The sequence below is a fragment of the Brassica napus genome, chromosome A1 (genome assembly GCF_020379485.1).
Source record: "Brassica napus cultivar Da-Ae chromosome A1, Da-Ae, whole genome shotgun sequence".
Taxonomy (NCBI): domain Eukaryota; kingdom Viridiplantae; phylum Streptophyta; class Magnoliopsida; order Brassicales; family Brassicaceae; genus Brassica; species Brassica napus.
Window position 1 is genome coordinate 1,452,810 of NC_063434.1, and position 17,463 is coordinate 1,470,272.

General features: G+C 38.1%; 5 protein-coding genes across 5 annotated transcripts; 1 reads left to right on the plus strand and 4 right to left on the minus strand.

The window, feature by feature from the left end:
* Positions 1 to 1,051: 1,051 nt before the first annotated feature.
* On the minus strand, positions 1,052 to 4,483 carry LOC106347663 (la-related protein 1C). Its single transcript, XM_013787279.3, has 6 exons — positions 3,737 to 4,483; positions 2,805 to 3,312; positions 2,612 to 2,738; positions 2,432 to 2,522; positions 1,887 to 1,958; positions 1,052 to 1,628 (listed from the first exon to the last, which is right to left on the minus strand). The coding sequence occupies exons 1-6, from the start codon at positions 4,181 to 4,183 to the stop codon at positions 1,371 to 1,373; spliced, it is 1,503 nt and encodes a 500-aa protein (XP_013642733.2). The 5' UTR covers positions 4,184 to 4,483; the 3' UTR covers positions 1,052 to 1,370.
* An 891-nt stretch (positions 4,484 to 5,374) lies between these two features.
* Positions 5,375 to 17,327, minus strand: LOC106347574 (aspartyl protease family protein 1). The gene is made up of 11 exons (XM_048778507.1): positions 17,307 to 17,327; positions 7,523 to 8,027; positions 7,239 to 7,374; positions 6,910 to 7,145; positions 6,613 to 6,837; positions 6,402 to 6,537; positions 6,259 to 6,332; positions 6,077 to 6,176; positions 5,940 to 5,997; positions 5,787 to 5,858; positions 5,375 to 5,717 (listed from the first exon to the last, which is right to left on the minus strand). Exons 2-11 carry the CDS (start codon positions 7,843 to 7,845, stop codon positions 5,488 to 5,490), a joined length of 1,590 nt encoding a protein of 529 aa, XP_048634464.1. The 5' UTR covers positions 7,846 to 8,027; positions 17,307 to 17,327; the 3' UTR covers positions 5,375 to 5,487.
* Positions 8,913 to 10,742, plus strand: LOC106347491 (ras-related protein RABB1b). The gene is made up of 6 exons (XM_013787073.3): positions 8,913 to 9,173; positions 9,241 to 9,380; positions 9,578 to 9,660; positions 10,010 to 10,214; positions 10,288 to 10,356; positions 10,446 to 10,742. The coding sequence occupies exons 1-6, from the start codon at positions 9,128 to 9,130 to the stop codon at positions 10,536 to 10,538; spliced, it is 636 nt and encodes a 211-aa protein (XP_013642527.1). The 5' UTR covers positions 8,913 to 9,127; the 3' UTR covers positions 10,539 to 10,742.
* On the minus strand, positions 10,784 to 14,054 carry LOC106347402 (pentatricopeptide repeat-containing protein At4g35850, mitochondrial). The gene is made up of 13 exons (XM_013786963.3): positions 13,827 to 14,054; positions 13,541 to 13,682; positions 13,291 to 13,453; positions 13,101 to 13,166; positions 12,918 to 13,015; positions 12,653 to 12,770; positions 12,354 to 12,560; positions 12,178 to 12,254; positions 11,833 to 11,926; positions 11,549 to 11,614; positions 11,342 to 11,419; positions 11,142 to 11,243; positions 10,784 to 11,061 (listed from the first exon to the last, which is right to left on the minus strand). Exons 1-13 carry the CDS (start codon positions 13,852 to 13,854, stop codon positions 10,963 to 10,965), a joined length of 1,338 nt encoding a protein of 445 aa, XP_013642417.2. The 5' UTR covers positions 13,855 to 14,054; the 3' UTR covers positions 10,784 to 10,962.
* LOC106347304 (NEP1-interacting protein 1) lies at positions 15,382 to 16,959 on the minus strand. The gene is made up of 5 exons (XM_013786855.3): positions 16,511 to 16,959; positions 16,186 to 16,364; positions 16,012 to 16,095; positions 15,763 to 15,930; positions 15,382 to 15,692 (listed from the first exon to the last, which is right to left on the minus strand). Exons 1-5 carry the CDS (start codon positions 16,668 to 16,670, stop codon positions 15,570 to 15,572), a joined length of 714 nt encoding a protein of 237 aa, XP_013642309.1. The 5' UTR covers positions 16,671 to 16,959; the 3' UTR covers positions 15,382 to 15,569.
* Positions 17,328 to 17,463: the final 136 nt, after the last annotated feature.

Consider the following 17,463-nt stretch of genomic DNA (forward strand, 5'->3'; position numbering starts at 1 on the left):
GTTTTCAGAATCAATAATAATTCTGATTTTGGGTTATCTTTTGGGTTGTTTCATTTTATTTTTCCACATTTGGGTGAACATAAAGAATATGTTGATATATGTGAAGTGTTTTTGTTGTTGTGTACAAATGACTAGCTTGATTAAGGAGAGCCTATATGGCTTTGAAAGCTTGACTGGTAGTAACTTACTAGATTATCTTAGGCTTCAGCTAAGTCGTGAGAGTGAGGTCTGAGTAAAGTCAAGTTTCATTTATCAAGAAAAGTAAATTATCTTGTTATGTTAGGTATTAGTACGTAAAATTTAATTCGGTGCAATTATATAAAACTTTTCTTAAGAAAAACTGCCTAACTACACTAGTATGCGGAAAACCAAATATCTCAATATGAGTTTTGCACATATGTGAAAGGCTAAACAAGTAACAAGCTCACGGTCATACGCTATTAGGCCTATTCTCACACAGTTATACATGAATACATTACGATAATCTGGTACCATTTTAAAATCGATGTATGTCAAACTTATGAGTTATGAGAAAGAAACTAAGTGTTATTTTTCATTTTTGCAAATGAAATACGAGATTTTATGTCACACGTTGGTTATTTACTGTGATATTAATTACTTGGGAACTCGCCGAACAATTTCCAAGATTGTTTAATTACATAGCGACTCATTCACCCATTCAAAGATTCACACCCTGCACAACTGCACAACAGTACAACGTTGGCAGAGAAACACGTGCTTTCTTCAATATTCACATCAAAGCAATACAAAGCAAACGACAACACGAGGCGCCGTTTTGGTACGTGTTTTCTTGTTAGCATTTTTTTTTTCTTTGTACACTTTTACGAATAGGACTGATTAAAGGTACACTTGTTTGGCTATTGCTTCACTTTACCAATCTTCTGCTTTTTCTGAGGAATGAGGGATTCACGAGTTTCTCTCAATTTAACTTTAGCTTTGCTTAGCCGGTTCTCATCAGCAATCAAACTTTTTGAAAAAGAAACAGAACTGATGATTAGGGAAACAAATTTGAGAGCAAGCAAAACCGATAAATCCCAAGACCATAACAATGGTTTACAAGCAACTGTCAATGACCATCACATGTAGCAAAGTAGCATTAACACACAAAAAAAGTTACTAGCATCCAAAAAACATCCAAAACCAAGAAGAAAAGAAACCATAAATATGCAAAAGTTTATGAAATGTTTGATTCTTTTTTCATGTGGAGTCTCTTCTCTTTTTGGTTTTATGCCTTACCGTTTACTCTCTCTTTTTTGATTCCCCTTCATTATTGTTTTTTCCTGACTCCGAGCAGGACAAAATAATATATTTCATGTCCAACACTAACCAACAGCTCCAAACATGATGGTTCAACGGTTTGCACCATTTGAGCCATTGAGGTTGTTCACTGGATTAACAACAGAAAACTGTTGCTGACCATCTGAAGCAGCTTTGTTTTCTGCTCCCGCAGGTTGCAACTGGCTGCTTGGACCACCAATTGGATCCGCCGAGCTCTGACCAATCGACAAGTTTCTAACTCCGCTTGCTACTGCATCAACAAATTGAAGGCTCGCATCTTCAGGAAGCAACCAATGTTGCCAATTATAGCGCTTCCTTATTCTGTCACCCTAACAAGTCACAACAAAAGCATTTGCAATCAAATAATAGCAAATAATTTCAAAACAAACAAGGAAACCAAATATCAATGCCATACAATATACATGCCTTGAGAGTTGAGACGAACAATAATTATATATTTTCAGCTTCAAACAGTTAAAATGCATGTTATACCAAAGTAAATGTTTTAGTCACTACCATTCTACTTGCAAGGAAAGAATGTAATTCAAAAATTTACACACTACAGGACATATATAGACAAGAGGTACCTGCACTTCAACAAATGGTGAACCTTGTAGAGCCTCCACTATTTGCTGTATACTATCTGTAAGTTCTGCAACCTGAATAAGGAGAAAAAAGAGGCAACACAGATAGCTACACTTCATAGAGAATAACACAAAGACTCTGGACATATGGTACACAGCAACAAAGTGTTATAGTAACTAGACTAAGAGAAGGGAGAACGAAAGCAGTGAACATTGATGAGAGAAAGCCAAGCGAGCAGCGAATCAATCATAGCTTATCAAGTTTAACATTATAAAAACACATTATACGGGAGCTAAAGAAGCATTCATGATCGAACTTCTAAATATGAATCATCTGTCTTAAAGATCAGATTCCATTGCTGAGAGTATGTATATGCATGGAACAGCTTTATATAAAACCGCACAAAGTGTATCTAAGGTGTTACTAGACTGAATACAAGTACACGCTAATCCTCAATTTCTACAGACTCGAGAGTAATAAATAAGACTCAGTGGGAAAGGTGAATCAGGCCAACATGTATGACGGCACATCCAGAAAGTAATTTTACCTTCTTGAAACCAGCAATCACATGCAGCGGAACAAAACCCTGATCATCCATGAGCCCACGAAGGTATGTGTCTCTAATCAAATTCTCTTCACTGTAACAAAAAGAAACATTTGCATCTAAATTACTCCTTCCCAGAAGAGAAATGAGACGAATAAGAGAGATTCAATACAAAGGTACTACCTAAAATAATATTGTATTTGCTTCTGTAGTTTTACGTTTAGAGGAGGATCTTGGACTTGATAGTAGACTGGACCAGGTGAGAGAGGGCCGATGAAAGGCATACGGGGATAATATGGAGATGCCAATTCTGAAATGAAAGACGCATTAGAAAAAAAAAAAAAATTCAAAGACGTGATCTTTCAATGTGTCTCACCAGGAGGGAAGGGCACAGGCCCGCCAAAAGGCTGAATAGGCTGAGCTGCCATGAACTGAGGAGGAATTGACTGCATAGTTGGAGGTTGATGTCTTACAAATGCTGGGGCGCCTCTTTGCGAGTGTGCATTTCCATCTCTCCCGTTAAAGCTTCTGCTGAAATTCCAGTTTTGATTCCCGTGCTCCTGGTTGCGCCTGCCACCATGACTTTGGTGGTGGTTGTGGTGGTGGTTACCATTTTGGTTCCTGTGCGAGTCTCGTGGAGAAAAGTTGTCACTACCACCACCATGTGTTTGTGATGCAGAGCCATTCCTCTGGTTTTGGCCTCTAGGAGAAGGGTTGTGTGAAGGCGTTTCCACAACTGGACCTTGAGAAACAGTACCATTAGCAGTGGATCCAGAAGCGCTATTATTCCGTTTAAATGATCTCTGGCGCGAGTTGTATGGTGTTGGGTTGGGGTTTGCACGACCACCTTGCTTAGGTGCAGGAGCAGAAGCATTTGAATTTCCCTAAACCAAAGCATACATTGAAAAAAAGAAGCATTTTGACATTAGAAATCCAAAAGAAAAGATTTTGAACAGAAGAAACATCTAAAGAGTTTCATATCCGTTGATGCTACAGAACTCAGTGGCTTAAAACTGCATTTGCAATCCAATAGGAAGATATTAAACAGATGCTGATGTTACATGACGATACATTGCAGTAAGAATCCAACAGTAACGACTTAGACAAACAGCTAGCTAAGATTTATCTCAACAAAGGGAAGTGAGACTGAGAAAAATCAAAAGTTGATAGCGACCACACACAAAAGAAGCTTCATCAATCTCTACGATACACAGTTCTAGTCATTTTCGCAACAAACGGATAGAAAAGCTACATACTTTCAGCAATCAAACAAAGCCATTAATCAATTGTTATGAGAATCAATCAAACCTGAGAAACGGTAACCACCACTGTCGATGAGGAAGAAGGTACATCGCCGAGACTTTTCAACGAATCAGAGGAAGACTTGCTGGAAGGAGCTTTGGTAGTCTCGGAAAGAGTAGGCCACGACGAAGCTCCCATGACAGGTCCACCAACCTCAGAAGAGGCCCCATTAGAAGGCCTTTTCCAAACAGGCTTCTTCCCAGCATTGCCCTGAGCACCAGACTCCTCCGATCTAACGTCTTCAGCAACCGGAGCATGTGGAGCAGCTGACGCAGAAGGAACCGGATCAATCGGAGCCTTGGATTGAGGAGAGGAAGGTGCAGCGGAGGAGGAGGAGATCGTCGGCGGGTCTGATTCGCCGCGGACGATCTGACTCCACGGAGAGGGACGGCGTGATTGGCGATTCTCGCTCGTGGAAGAAGAGGTGGAGTCACTGGAAGCGGCGGAGGCCATCGTCGACGGGGCAAAAATTAGGGTTTGCTAATGAGCTCCGATCGATAGTAAAATATCTAAACAATCGATTTTATTAACCCTGAAGAAGAAGAAGAGAGTTAGTGGTGAATAATAATAATCCGACGAAGCCTCCGCGTGATTCAGAGAGTTTAGTGTTATGATTTGAGTTAAATGCACGACGAAAATGGAAACAGAGATTTTTTTCCGAAAACAAAAATTTAATTCCGCAGAAGGAGAAGACGATGAAGGAGCGAGCAGTCTAGTCTCCTCTCTCTCTCTCTTTAGTTTTTTTTGTTTTCTTCCGTTCTTATTTTTTTATTATATATTTCCATTTTTATTACATTTTCTTCTTTTCCTTGCCTTTTCCGTTTTGATTTTTGTTTGCTTACCGGTTGCCGTGGAAGTTACTAACTTACCCTTTGTCTATTAACACATTGTCTTACTCTGAATCTCATTGGCTGATGAGCCTTTGGGAGGATTAGTAAGTTGACAATCATCAAACGTGTCACTAAATGATTGCTCGAAAGGATTTGTAATGTGAAAAACGAGACTAAAAATAAAACATTTGACCTTTTTATAATTTTTTTCAAAAAATTAGTTCAGAAGATGTGGTTCTAATTCTTACTGTTCTAACGTTACATAATAAAAATCTTGACCATTATATTTTCAAAGTTTTAAATTTATTACTTTTTTATGATGGAGATTTGTTGTACCTACCATTTTATAAATGTTACTAATCTAGACAGTTTTGGCAGTGAATATATATCATGGACCATGGTTATTGACTTTTGGGGGAAAACATCCATGGTTATTGATAATTGTTATTTATTAGTTTAAGAAAAAGACTTCGTACTGTTTTGAATATAATTAACTTGACTATTAAATCATTGATTATATTAGCCTAGTAATGTTGTCATCTTGGTTTAAAATGTATATGGTTGCTGACAAAAGAATGTCAATGTTACACCAAATTGAACACTTCTTAAAACAGTATACAAAACATTCTGTTAAATACAAATATCTGTAATGCGAATCTTCTCCCTTATCTGTACAGACATGGTCATGGACATCGTGTTGGTGCAATCATGTTTACGCCTTGGATATGTGTTGTCGGACAATAATGTTTTAATAGAGTTGAATAAGAGTGATATGTGTAAGAAACTGTCAAAAGCTAGAGTTGAAAGAGTGGTAGGAGTGGAAGAACATATATTTTCCTGAAGAGGCTGATCTCTATAATCTCATTATGATACAAACAAAATGGGTGTTTTGGAGTGTGACTTTTAAGAAGATTACTACTACAAACTCTATAAAAGTGGAAATAATATGAACAAAAATCTGAAGAAAGACCATAGCGTTACTGTTTTAAATCTTTGGTTGGAGGAAGAAGAGCTACTTTTGGAGTTGGTTTGGTTTGTTCTGTGTAGCTCTGAGGAGTTGTTATTATGAGTCCTTATCCCGGCTGCCATTGCCGGAGCCACCGCCTCTGTTTTGTTTGCTCCGGTAAGAGTTGTCTTTGTCTCTTCAATATCATAGCCTGCGTCAAGAGATAAGTCAATACACAAATAAGTGTTTCTAGCAAAAACATTAGAGGAAGGAAACTTACAGTCAAACTTTTTCCAAGCTAAGACGAGCTTCTCTCTGTCGAATACTACACGATATCCAGTCATGTAGTTCTCTGTTTCATTAAGAGTACACAACGTGAGTTCATTATCTAAAGGATGTTTAGATGATCCATGAAAAGCATAACTGATCTTACGTCCGATTATGTTGAGTTCAGAGCTCTTGACAATGGCCAGGCAATACACAAGCTCACCCTGTGAAAAACGCAAATCTTCTGTGAGAAAGACAGTGAGCAATAGAGAAAGAAGTAAGGAAAGAGAGAATATGAATGACCTCGGTAGAGATGACGATTATGGGATCATTGATGGTGAAGTGACTGTTTCCTTTCATCGTAAGGCTTAAACTCGGTATCAAACTCGCATTCGCATCAGAGCTGATAACACAGTTTACAAGATTAGATATGAGTGGAGGAGACAAAGACGCATTGAATGTTGTGGATAGATACAAACTCATACCTCATGTCATAGCAATAGTTGAAGGGAATCCTCGGATCCGGTGAATGGCGCTTATCTTGAGCCTGAGAATGAAACTGTAGACGACAATGTGATTCATAGAACTATCAAAACAAGAGAACTATAATGGCGTTTAGAATGCTTACACTCTCAGAGACTGATGTATACATGGGATCAACCAAATAAGTAAACGATGTGCCAGTGTCAAAGAGAGCTGTAAACTCATCATCTATTAGAGTTGTCCCCACACGCACTCTCGTCACCGTGATGTTATAGTTTGGACTGCAATTAAATTTTTACCAAGGTTACTTACATTCTTGGCAAAATCTGATAAAAGTAGTGAATGAGACCACTTACTGCGAAGGGTTGAGATTAAAGGGAGTCTCTTCCTGATCAGAACTACCTTTATCCCCAAAACTAATCCTCCCAACTCCATCATGTCCAAAACACATTGAGAACGAATCAGCAACCAGACCTTCCCTCGCCAACACACTCGGAACCGATATCTTCTCCATACCAAGACCAAACAAACCATTCGGCGCCGCAATGTCAAGAAAAGAACCGCTCTGAACCTGTCCACATCTGCACATTTTTTTTCAGTAACTCACTGCACCAACACACAATTAGAGATGATGCAAAACCGCTACTACTAACCCGAATGTGACGTAAGCCTCAACACGCTCAGGGCTCTTATCCTCCGTAGTCAAGTGCATAACATCTTCCATGAGAACACCAGAGGTCGAAGTCTGAGCAGAGACGTAAGACACCATGTAAGGGCAAGTGCTGAACGTTCCAAGGCACTGGTTACGCTGCGCGCATAGACTGTTGTTGCAGGTGACTTTCTTGTTTGTTTTCGAGAGTTTAGGGTTGTAAATGCTCAGCTCAAACTCCTAAAACACACACACACACAATCAAAGTGGTATAAGACAAAGTAAACTCAACAACAGTAACTGCTACTAAGTTAAGTGTAAAAAAACGTTTACAGAAGAGTAAGCAGGTCCTTCGGTAGGTGCGCATTTGCCGCAATCACAAGGGACCCAGAAGAGGTCGCTCCCTGTGTCGAGCGCCACCATGAATCTCATCCCCGGAGTTCCCAATTTCACCGTCGTGTAATGCAAACTTAACATCAAAACATGGAAACAAGTGAAAAAAGGATCAAACTTTATGCTGAAAAACAGAGCATCTGAGCAGAATCGAACTTACAATCAGAAAGGATCAAACTTTATCACTGAAAAACAGAGAATCTGAGAGCAAAATCGAAACTTACAATCCAAGGGAGCTGATGCGAGAAGTGGAGTTGCCGTCGGAGAAAGTGAGAGCGGAAGACTCCGATTCGGAATCGGAGAGGCGGCGGCGGCCGCGGATGAGGCGATCGCGGAGGACGAGGGCGTTGAAGTACTCGAAGGTTCCTTTAGGAGGGAAAGTGCTACCGAATCGTCCGGTTAAGTCGGACCAGCGCTTGACTTCGTCGGAGAAACGGTGGTGCATCTCGAAGGTGAAGATTCGAGCTTTGGAGCAGCTCGGGGAGGTGAGTAGTAGAGTCAGAATCGGGATCAAGAAGAGAGTGCTCTTGAAGAAAAACGCCGACATTGTGAATCGATTCTTCTATCGGAGCTCGAGGCGGATTGTGCTATTTTCCCGGAGGTTTTTTCTCGGGAAAAATCATGACATTGGTACAAATCAAGGAGTAAATTGAAAATCGAAGTTAGGTATTTTGAGGAATGAAGAAAAAAGATGGAGACTTTGCGAGGAAGAGAAACAGAGAGAGAGATCTATTTTTTGTTGTTCGTCTTCTTCGTTAGGTGAGTGAGTAACAGTCCATGTGTTGGAAAAAAAGTGGGTCCCGCCTTCTGCTAATTTCTGTTTTTATTCTGACTTCTTAATCCCATGAATGATGATTATTAATTAATGCATAAAGTGATGATGGTGGATCCAGTTGATATTTTTGCTGTAAAGAACCCAATGTAATGCTCTCAGTAAAAAATGATGTTTAGAATAAAAAATGCTTTAGTTTTATTCAATTTTTCATTCTATAATAAAATAAAAATGAGATGTTATAAAATAAAATAAAAAAACAAAAATGAGTTTTTTTTTTTTTTTGAACGTCTGATTAATTATGCTATTATAATGATGAGAACATTACATAGACGAATTTACAGCCGACAATTCTACCACCTTGTGAGAATACACGCCTTGACTGCAAAAATGAGTTTATTTCATAAATAGAATAATATATTTATTTTTTATTCAATTTTTCATTCTATAATGGGCCGGGCCTATCTACCACACTCCGTCAACAATGCTGTCCAAGTTGGGTTAAAATTTTGCCAAACATACAATTTTAGTCAGGCTACATGAAACGAGTTGATCTATGGGTGTTATCTTACTATATGTTAAACCAATTTATCAAACTATTTAGTTGGATTAAGACAGCTTGTGCATAATTACCAATCCTCTAATCAGTTGCAGAGATACGTTTTCATTTTTGCTTCTAAAAAGTTAATAAAATATTAACACAGTACAAGCACCACCAATGAATGTGATATATACAAGTCTCGTGTCCACAGAAAACATAAATTTTGGACGGTGAATGAACTGCATACTCTAATACGTGTAGCCAACAATATATTATATTTTCTCAATAAACTATAGGATATATACGATCTTTTTAGATATTATATTTTCCATCGGGTCCCTCTATTGTTTAATAATTAAGTAAAAAAGATAGTAGTATTAAAGATGAGGAGGAGGAGGAGGAGATAGATAACTTCCCCATCGAGAAACCTCGCCAAATAAAAAACCGAAAAAGCGCGTGCGTCGGTGACTTGTAACTCTCAATCTCTTCTTCGAAAACAATCATCAGAGCCGAGCCATGTCTTACGATTACCTCTTCAAGTACATAATCATCGGCGACACAGGTGAGCGAGCCTCCACCACCGATCGTACTTTATCGATTTGGTTGCTAATTTTGGGTTTCGGTTTCAGGTGTGGGGAAATCGTGCCTGCTTCTGCAGTTTACTGATAAGAGGTTCCAACCAGTCCACGATCTCACCATTGGTGTCGAGTTCGGTGCTCGTATGGTCACCGTCGATGGTCGTCCTATCAAACTCCAAATTTGGGATACCGTACGATTCTCTCTCTTTTGCTTTCGTTCGTCTAGTTAGGTTATTAATTGTCGTAATCAATAGGTTATATTATTGATTGAGAGATTATTTATAATTGGAAAGTTAATCATTAACACGACGGTTCTTCATTAAGTGTATGTGTTTGTGTTTCTTTATGTTTTTTTTTTATGATTTAACGAAACGTGTGATGGTTGTAGGCTGGACAAGAGTCGTTTAGATCCATCACTAGGTCGTATTACAGAGGAGCAGCTGGAGCTTTACTTGTCTACGACATCACCAGGTTTACTACTACTCTTTCATGATTCTTTTGTGCAAGGTTTTGGAATTTATCACTTCTATATTTGTGGCTAAACTGTTAAGCTTAGAATATCAGGCAGATCTTAGGATATAACTGTTAGTTGTGATTAAAGTTCTTGGTTATGATATTGGCGATGCTCTCTTTCAGTGGAATGTTAAGCAAAACAATTGGTTTTTGGAATGTTACTAAAATTATTATATTTCTCCATTGTTTTGGATTTTTGAGAAGAGCATTAGACCGAAAAAGATGGATTTGGAGAGTTTAATCATTGGAGCTTTTCATTCTTTGATCTTTTTGTTCTCAAAAGTCTGTTTTGTTAATTTGGTTTTAGGAGAGAGACGTTTAACCATCTGGCGAGCTGGTTAGAGGATGCTCGGCAACATGCTAATCCTAACATGAGTATTATGCTGATTGGGAACAAATGCGATCTTGCTCACAAGAGAGCTGTTAGCAAGGAGGAAGGAGAACAGTTTGCCAAAGAACATGGACTCTTGTTCTTAGAAGCTTCTGCAAGAACAGCTCAGAACGTTGAGGAGGTAATGATACCATCTTACAATTCTTTCGTCTTCCTTTTACTGAAATTAACATGTAGCGTATGTATATCTACAGGCCTTCATAAAGACTGCAGGAAAGATCCTCCAGAATATTCAGGACGGTGTCTTTGATGTATCCAACGAGGTAACTTAACATCTTCTAGTGTTGTAATCTTGTGAATCAATAGACCTTTCTTGTGTTACAATGAGTTGAAATATCTTTGGATTTTGCAGTCATCGGGCATAAAGGTTGGTTACGGGCGTCCTCAAGGTGCAGCTGGAGGAAGAGACGGTGCGATAGCACAGGGAGGTGGCTGTTGTGGTTAAAGAGACCTCATGATGTATCTCATGTAATTTGGTGATTCATAAACTACTTTTGCTTTTATTAATCTCTGCAAATGGATACACCAGATTGTATAGTTTCTTTTTTTTTTCTCTTATCTTCCTTGCCAAAATACCAAACTGGTGCATTTGAGATCGTACACAGCCTGATCTTTATAAACCAAACAGGCGTTGTCATCTTTTAAATCATTTTCTTACTTTCAACGTAAAGACAAAGATCTCCAAGGTTCAAGAGTAATTTGAAATCAGATTAACATCCGAAGAATCCTATAGTTGAAGTTTCTTCTTATGAAAAGTCTCCTTATTCATCTAAAGGACTGATTGAAAGGCATACCGGGAAGGTTTACAGAGGTCATGATAATCAAATAAAGGCAGAAAACGAAGAAACTGTCCTCTTGGTCCTTGTGCTTTAACGTCGATTAAGAAATGTCCCTTGCTGACGCTTCAGGGTGTTGAATGTACGCGTTACTAGCATCAATCTCGGATCATCCTCTGGTATTTCACGTTCCTGTACCACAAAAAAACCCCACATCAATAACTAATGCTCTCCTTCGAAGATTGAGAGAAAAGGGTTCTTAATTTTATTACTTTCAGTCCCTTGTAGTAAGCTTCAACAGAAGCTAGTGTCTGTGGAATATTCCGAGCTTGCATAAGATCCCAGGTCATATTGGCAACCGTGTACCCTCCGGTCTGCCGAAGAAAAAAAAGAACAGAGTTTTTAACTATCACTAAGCAGTCTAAGCGAATCTCTTTACAGCAATTTTTTGTTTGTTTCCAAAGAGTCTTACCTTTTCACCAGCAGCTTTGAGTAGCAGATTGCTTCCAGTTCTTGCATCTAAGAAGAAGTTTCGATCGTTCATACTGACCTGCATTTATGAATTAATTGTCGTCAGTTCTACAGGCAAAGGCTCTATCATTGGCCAGTGGCCATATACTCAGAGCGAATTTATCGCATGGATTCGTCTTTCAGTACAGCCGAGACTATAAGCATTTACCAGAGTCTCTTGAGCAATCTTCATTCCTTCCTCGGTGTAATCTGTCATTGCTCCCTCTATAAGAGTCTGTAGAAGCGAGCAAAAACAAATAAAATTTAGACAGGTCACCCAAAGATATGCTGAACGCAAAACAGGACAGAGAAGCGTTATATGGACATTTCTTGGGAATAAAGATTATAAAAAGGATAAAATTGTTTTATCAAAGTTGTCATTCCCGCACTAAGAACAAGTTTCCTCTTCGTACTTAATTTGAAACACCAATGATGAGTTCAGAGGATAGTTACCGTGTAGAGTTCCATGGCAGGGGTTTTGTCTGAGTTCATGTAATCTTGAAACCATTTGACACCATTTTTAAAGTCTTTCGAGTGTAGGTAGCACCTGCGTAGATGCTGATATTATAAGCGTGCTTTGATTCCCAAAGAGTTTATAGTGTTAATATACTAGTAACAAAAAGTTAAACTGGTAACTAAACCTATGATAATCACAAATGTTATAACATCTAAATGTATACTACATAATCGCATATGTATACTAGGCTAATTGATTTTGTGGGCATAAATACCAACAAAGAAAAGTGAAGTCTAATATAGTCAGTCAAATAATCATACTGCATGCTTTATTATTATTACCTCATAATTTGTATCACGCAATAAGTATCAGTATTTTTTCCGTCCTTCTTAAGCATCTCAAGAAGAGCTTCCGTTGCCTGCCATTAAGAGTTACTTGGTCAAATGCTTTTGTTACTCCCTCAACAGAACGTTCCCTCAAATGAAGGACATTTTGGAATATACACAAATCATCTTACTTGTACATCCTTTAAATCAGCGAGCGCACTAAATGCTACGTGGTACACGGTCAAATTCCTCTGCAGAAACCTGCTCCTGTGGGAATATTCAGCGGTCGGAACGTTGTACAGCTCTTCTTCACTGATGCTAAACATCATATCCTCTGCACTCTTCCTTGATGAATCAATTGATGACCAGCCTTTCGACTGCTCCACCAACTCGAGAATCTTTTGAGAAAAAAGAGAGGATGTGAGAAAGCCCACTTTTAAGGGAAAAAAAAACAAAATGAAAATATCAACAGGAAACCTTCACAGGTTACCTTGGTGGAAATATTTTCTGGTCTAGGCTCCTTGTTTAGGTGGGCAGTTATGAGTCCTGCATAGCAGAACTGGTTCAAACCAACACCAGCAGCAGTCATATCTCGAACTATCGCATACCTAACAATGATTCCAAAGAAAGGTTAGATCACTTCTTAGATCGCGCATAACTTACTTATAACAGAGAAAAGAGGCATAAGGAAGTTATTCAAAGGAAATCAAATCGGTTTATTAGCAGTAAACAGACTATAGAAGCAGTAAACCTACACAAGATCTAAATGGCCAGAAACAGCGCAGGCATTGAGCAGGCAAACAAAAGTCTGTCCATTTGGTTTTACATCATATCTCTTCATCTCGTCAAAGACCTTACAAAAAGAGACAAACCAAAAGGTTGGTATATGAATGAAGATTAAGATATATATACAAAATCAAAGGGGAAGATAAACATACTCGGATCGCCTCCTTTCCATTCTTGCATTTACCACAAGTGGAAATCAAGAAGTTGTACAAGTTCACCTACAAGAAGGAACGCTCAGTCAACAACACAAGCGACGGATGAATGAACTCACTCTATAAAGCCTAAATTGTTGGGCAATGAATCACTCAATCTGCTGCTACTAGACTCTCAAGCATTACTTACATCAGGAGCAATCCCCATGGACTTCATTTCTTCACGGAAAAAGAAAGCATCACTTAAACGAGCACCCTTCATCACTCCCACAACAAACGAATGGAAGATATCAGCTGTAGGCTGCACACCATCTAGCTTCATATCATCATACACATCCCTCAACAGATAGTGCCTACCCAAACACAACATGTACACACACGCAAGGATCAATCAAGCAACCAAGTATACAAAATGCAAGGCAAGCTAGCCAAATAAGAACCTGCGCTGAGCTGTGACGGAGTTAACAACCGAGTTGTACTCCGATAGATCGTTGGCGTAATTTCTCTTCGCGAGTTCCTCCGGCGATGAAGAAGCGAAGAAACGCCGACTAACCAGAGTTCGAACCAGAGATCGATTCCTCCCTGTACGCAATACGTAAATACATTCGATCGAACGCACACAAAAAAAAGTAGCGACGAAGAAGGATCGAGCAATCGACAAATGAAAATGTGATCTAATCTGGTTTAGCCGCAAGGATCTATGCGGTAATGTACAGAGGAGCGTACCAGCGATTGATTGAATGAGAAACTTCATAGCTCAGGAGCTTTTCCGGCGACGCTCAGTGAATCTGAGGCGACGAAATGGAGGAGAGTTGTTTAATCGAGTTCCGCCGTCGGAGAAGAGGATATAATAGCAGCTCAGGGTTTAGGTGGTTAACAATAACCGGAAAATAAATAAAATTATCGAACCGGGTATTAACCGGTTCTAGTTTTAACGGATCGCGTTTTCTAAAGCCTAAGATAAATTTTGATAATATCAACGCGGAGTTTATATGGGCCCTTAATGGACTTAGTTTGTGGACCAATTATCGAAATTATGACGTGGCGGTTTATCAAACTGCGATTCCGCCACGTGTGATGAAGAAAATGATATTTGCAGTAGGGGGACCTCCCCAACTATAATTTTTTAATCTGTCGGAAGATCACGTGAATACAACTAATTTGTGCAAATTATTGACCAAGAAAATACTAACAAAAGCCCGTGGGAACTGAAACAACTTAGTTTTGATAAACGAATTTCAAACATTTATTTCATCCAAGTCTTGTGCAAATGTTAGAAATAACTTTGTTGTGACGACTTTTCTTTTAAAAACACTTTTCATTGTAAGACATAGATTTTTTGTACAATGACTCAAGAGGTGCTAGTTTACTCCCCGTGATTTAGAAAGATGTGGTTCATTTTTAAATACTAATCAATTAACTTTATAAAAGTCCTAGGTATACAACGTTAAAAAGTCTTTAAATATAGAATTATTTGCAGGAAAAAGGAAACTTTTAACTTTCAAGTCCTAGAAGTTACAGGCTATTGTGGTTTTGGATCATTTGGATTTAAACTTTTTTACTAAAACTTCAAGAATCATGAGGATGTAAGAGTACCTCCAACCATTAGAAATTAGGTGGAATTCTAAAAAACTAAAAAAGTAAATTTTTTAAATAAATAGCTAATTTTTTTATTATTTTTTTAATTCTAAAATGCTAAATATAAGACAAGTGGAAGGTTTAATGTTTAGAAATGGTTCTAAAAACATTTGTTTTAGAACCTTTCTTTACTCTCTCTCTCTCTTTTTTTATTTTTTTATTTTTAGTGGTGGTGTTCTAATTAAATAACCTCCAATGGAGGTGGTCTAAGGGGAAAAAAACAAGCATCATTAGAAGACAGATAAATACTGATGACTGATGGTGTAAAAAATAAATATTAAACGGACTGATCAACATAAACCATATATCCAATTATGTTTTTTTTTTTGGTAAACATATATCCAATTATGTTTACAAGTTATAGTTGGCAAAAGAAAGGCCGTCTCACGTAATGAGTGCGTTAGCTAAAACTGACAATGTAATTAATGACGTGTTTGGTGAGTAATTAATCATGTTTGCTTAAATGCTAGAGCTAATTAACAAACCAAATCAAGAAAAAAAAGAATGATTTGGCAAGATATTATCTCTTGGAGGCCCACGAGCCAACAGATTTCACACATAGAATTCAATGTATTTCCTTCAAGTCATAACTTAAAGAATATTGCGAAAAAAAAGAAAAATCAAACCATATTCAAAAGTTTGGTGAGACCAACACACAATCTATTAAATGGATTTGGGTTGAGTTTTTCTAGCTTTCAAAGTTCCAAAACTTCTTTTTTTTCTTTGTACATAAAGAGAGAGACTAACCACAAGATTACGACCATACATATAACAAGAGAAAGGTCAAGGAGAGAGCGATGGAGACTGTGCAAATGGTAAGAAAGGGAGAGATTAGAGATCACGTCTACACATAGGACATGATCCGTGTCTGAGGAGCCAATTGTCTATGCAAGGCAAGTGAAACATGTGATGACATTGTGGCAAGCTTCTTACGGTCTCACCAAGTTGAAAATCCTGCAATATTCACACAATAAATTAGTACTCATTTTTGGTTCCCAAATAAGAGATTAGGACCAAAACATACCTGAAGACAGACAGAACAAGAGTCTTTGTTGCCAGAAGCATCTAAGTTGTTTTTGCAAGTGATTTTGATTTTTGGTATTTTATTAACCATATCTCCTGTTAATCCCTTTGAGCCACCGGTGTCAAAGATACTCGATAGCTCATCGAAAGTTGCATCCACAGCTCCCATCTGATCAACACATGAATAAGATCAAGAAGTCCAGAGAGATTCATCTCATTGTGGAAATGGAATTATATATATCAAACGTACCTGACTTTGAACCGCGCTTAACATAGCTGGACCTATGCGTTCCCGTACGAGTCTACCACTTATTAGACTAACAATGACATCAATCTACAACCAAACATTAACAATATAATCAATTTTTAAAACAGAGCAAAAGAGTGGTTTCAAAGAATTAAAGAAAAGGATCTCAGCTCTCACCAAGTAGAGGAGGCAACCGAAACGTGACTCATTAGATTTCCAGAGAACAAGAGACGACTCAAAGACTTCGATAGAGAAAACAGCTCCCGAGATGGCTCCAACCGCAGCTCCTCGGATGAAACCACTCTCTGTCTCTTGGCCTATCAAAGCTCCAGTGACTGCTCCAAGCAATGTCCCCACTGAGAAGAAGATCAAAAAGGAAACAACTTTATCAATGAATCAATCCAAAAGGAACATACTTTCCACCCCCACAGTGACTAAACTGGGATACAAAGACGGAAAGAACAAGTTTTGAAATGTGCATAGAAGAGGACGAGAGGCGGACCTAGAGCGAAGAAGAAGGTCAAGATCGCCGAGAGGACTGTGCCAAGAACAGCAGAGACGAGGAAACGACACGCGTCTTTGATCCGTTCGACGAAGTTACCGAGAGAGGGACACGGGGAGAGAGGACAAAACCCAGATTGGGATCTAGAAGAAGATGCCATTTTGTGTTTCGTTTCAGAACCTTCCAAGAAGAAGGAGAGCCAAACCGCTTCGGGAAAGAAAGAAAGAAAGAAAGAAAAAAAAACTGAGGAGATGAGCTTATTCAAGAGAGATGAGAGAGTTTATTCAAGAGAGAGGGAGGGAGGGAGAGAGATGGGGTTATTGCTTAGCTCTTAAGAGAGAAGAAGATCCGATGACTGGCCTACTTGCAATTAAAGCTCTGCTCGAGATATTTTACCTCAAGTAGGTGAAGTAAATTCTAGGCTCTTTCCCTGCGCCATGATCCAGTGTGTTTAAAATACACGACTTATATAAAAATCGCGCAAGCTCAGCTGAGCGAAAAGATAATAATAATATTTAACTTATAATTTATATATTCGGATATTACCTTTTTGTAATACTCTTACAAAACGTATAATTAATCCCTCTGATTTGTGGTATAAATAGTTTTTAAAATCTTTTTTTGTTTGTTTTAAAATATAAGTAGTTAACATCTTAAATATAGATTTTGTATTTATCGATTATTATGTGACTAACTAAATTGTGTAAGATTTTTATAATTAGTTAAATTTATATATTAAATGATTCTTTTTAAATGTATTTTTTTATATATATTAATGCTTTTAGCTAAAATTAATAGAGAGAGAGAGAGAGTACTAATTAGTAGTTAGAAATTATAGCTATGAGTTATGACCCAGTGAAATGTTTTTAAATCACTTGCTTAGTGTATAGAAAAACTTAATTTATTATAGTTCGAATATAGTATGTATTATTAAATTACTTTATTTACTTACA

Excerpts from the sequence above, each read along its gene's own strand:
- LOC106347574 (XM_048778507.1), bottom strand. The coding sequence starts at position 7,845 with ATGTCGGCGTTTTTCTTCAAGAGCACTCTCTTCTTGATCCCGATTCTG. Across the intron at positions 5,998-6,076 it reads TAATCGTCATCTCTACCGAG|GGTGAGCTTGTGTATTGCCT; the intron begins GTCATTCATATT and ends CGTTTTTCACAG. Across the intron at positions 5,859-5,939 it reads TGAACTCAACATAATCGGAC|AGAACTACATGACTGGATAT; the intron begins GTAAGATCAGTT and ends TTAATGAAACAG.
- LOC106347304 (XM_013786855.3), bottom strand. The coding sequence starts at position 16,670 with ATGGCATCTTCTTCTAGATCCCAATCTGGGTTTTGTCCTCTCTCCCCG. Across the intron at positions 16,365-16,510 it reads GACCTTCTTCTTCGCTCTAG|TGGGGACATTGCTTGGAGCA; the intron begins GTCCGCCTCTCG and ends TCTTCTTCTCAG. Across the intron at positions 16,096-16,185 it reads TCGGTTGCCTCCTCTACTTG|ATTGATGTCATTGTTAGTCT; the intron begins GTGAGAGCTGAG and ends GTTTGGTTGTAG.
- LOC106347402 (XM_013786963.3), bottom strand. The coding sequence starts at position 13,854 with ATGAAGTTTCTCATTCAATCAATCGCTG. Across the intron at positions 13,016-13,100 it reads ATGGAAAGGAGGCGATCCGA|GTCTTTGACGAGATGAAGAG; the intron begins GTATGTTTATCT and ends TCTTTTTGTAAG. Across the intron at positions 12,255-12,353 it reads CTGATTTAAAGGATGTACAA|GCAACGGAAGCTCTTCTTGA; the intron begins GTAAGATGATTT and ends TCTTAATGGCAG.
- LOC106347663 (XM_013787279.3), bottom strand. The coding sequence starts at position 4,183 with ATGGCCTCCGCCGCTTCCAGTGACTCCACCTCTTCTTCCACGAGCGAG. Across the intron at positions 3,313-3,736 it reads TGGTGGTTACCGTTTCTCAG|GGAAATTCAAATGCTTCTGC; the intron begins GTTTGATTGATT and ends GCTTTGGTTTAG. Across the intron at positions 2,739-2,804 it reads GCCTGTGCCCTTCCCTCCTG|AATTGGCATCTCCATATTAT; the intron begins GTGAGACACATT and ends CTTTCATTTCAG.
- LOC106347491 (XM_013787073.3), top strand. The coding sequence starts at position 9,128 with ATGTCTTACGATTACCTCTTCAAGTACATAATCATCGGCGACACAG. Across the intron at positions 9,174-9,240 it reads CATAATCATCGGCGACACAG|GTGTGGGGAAATCGTGCCTG; the intron begins GTGAGCGAGCCT and ends TTTCGGTTTCAG. Across the intron at positions 9,661-10,009 it reads CTTGTCTACGACATCACCAG|GAGAGAGACGTTTAACCATC; the intron begins GTTTACTACTAC and ends ATTTGGTTTTAG.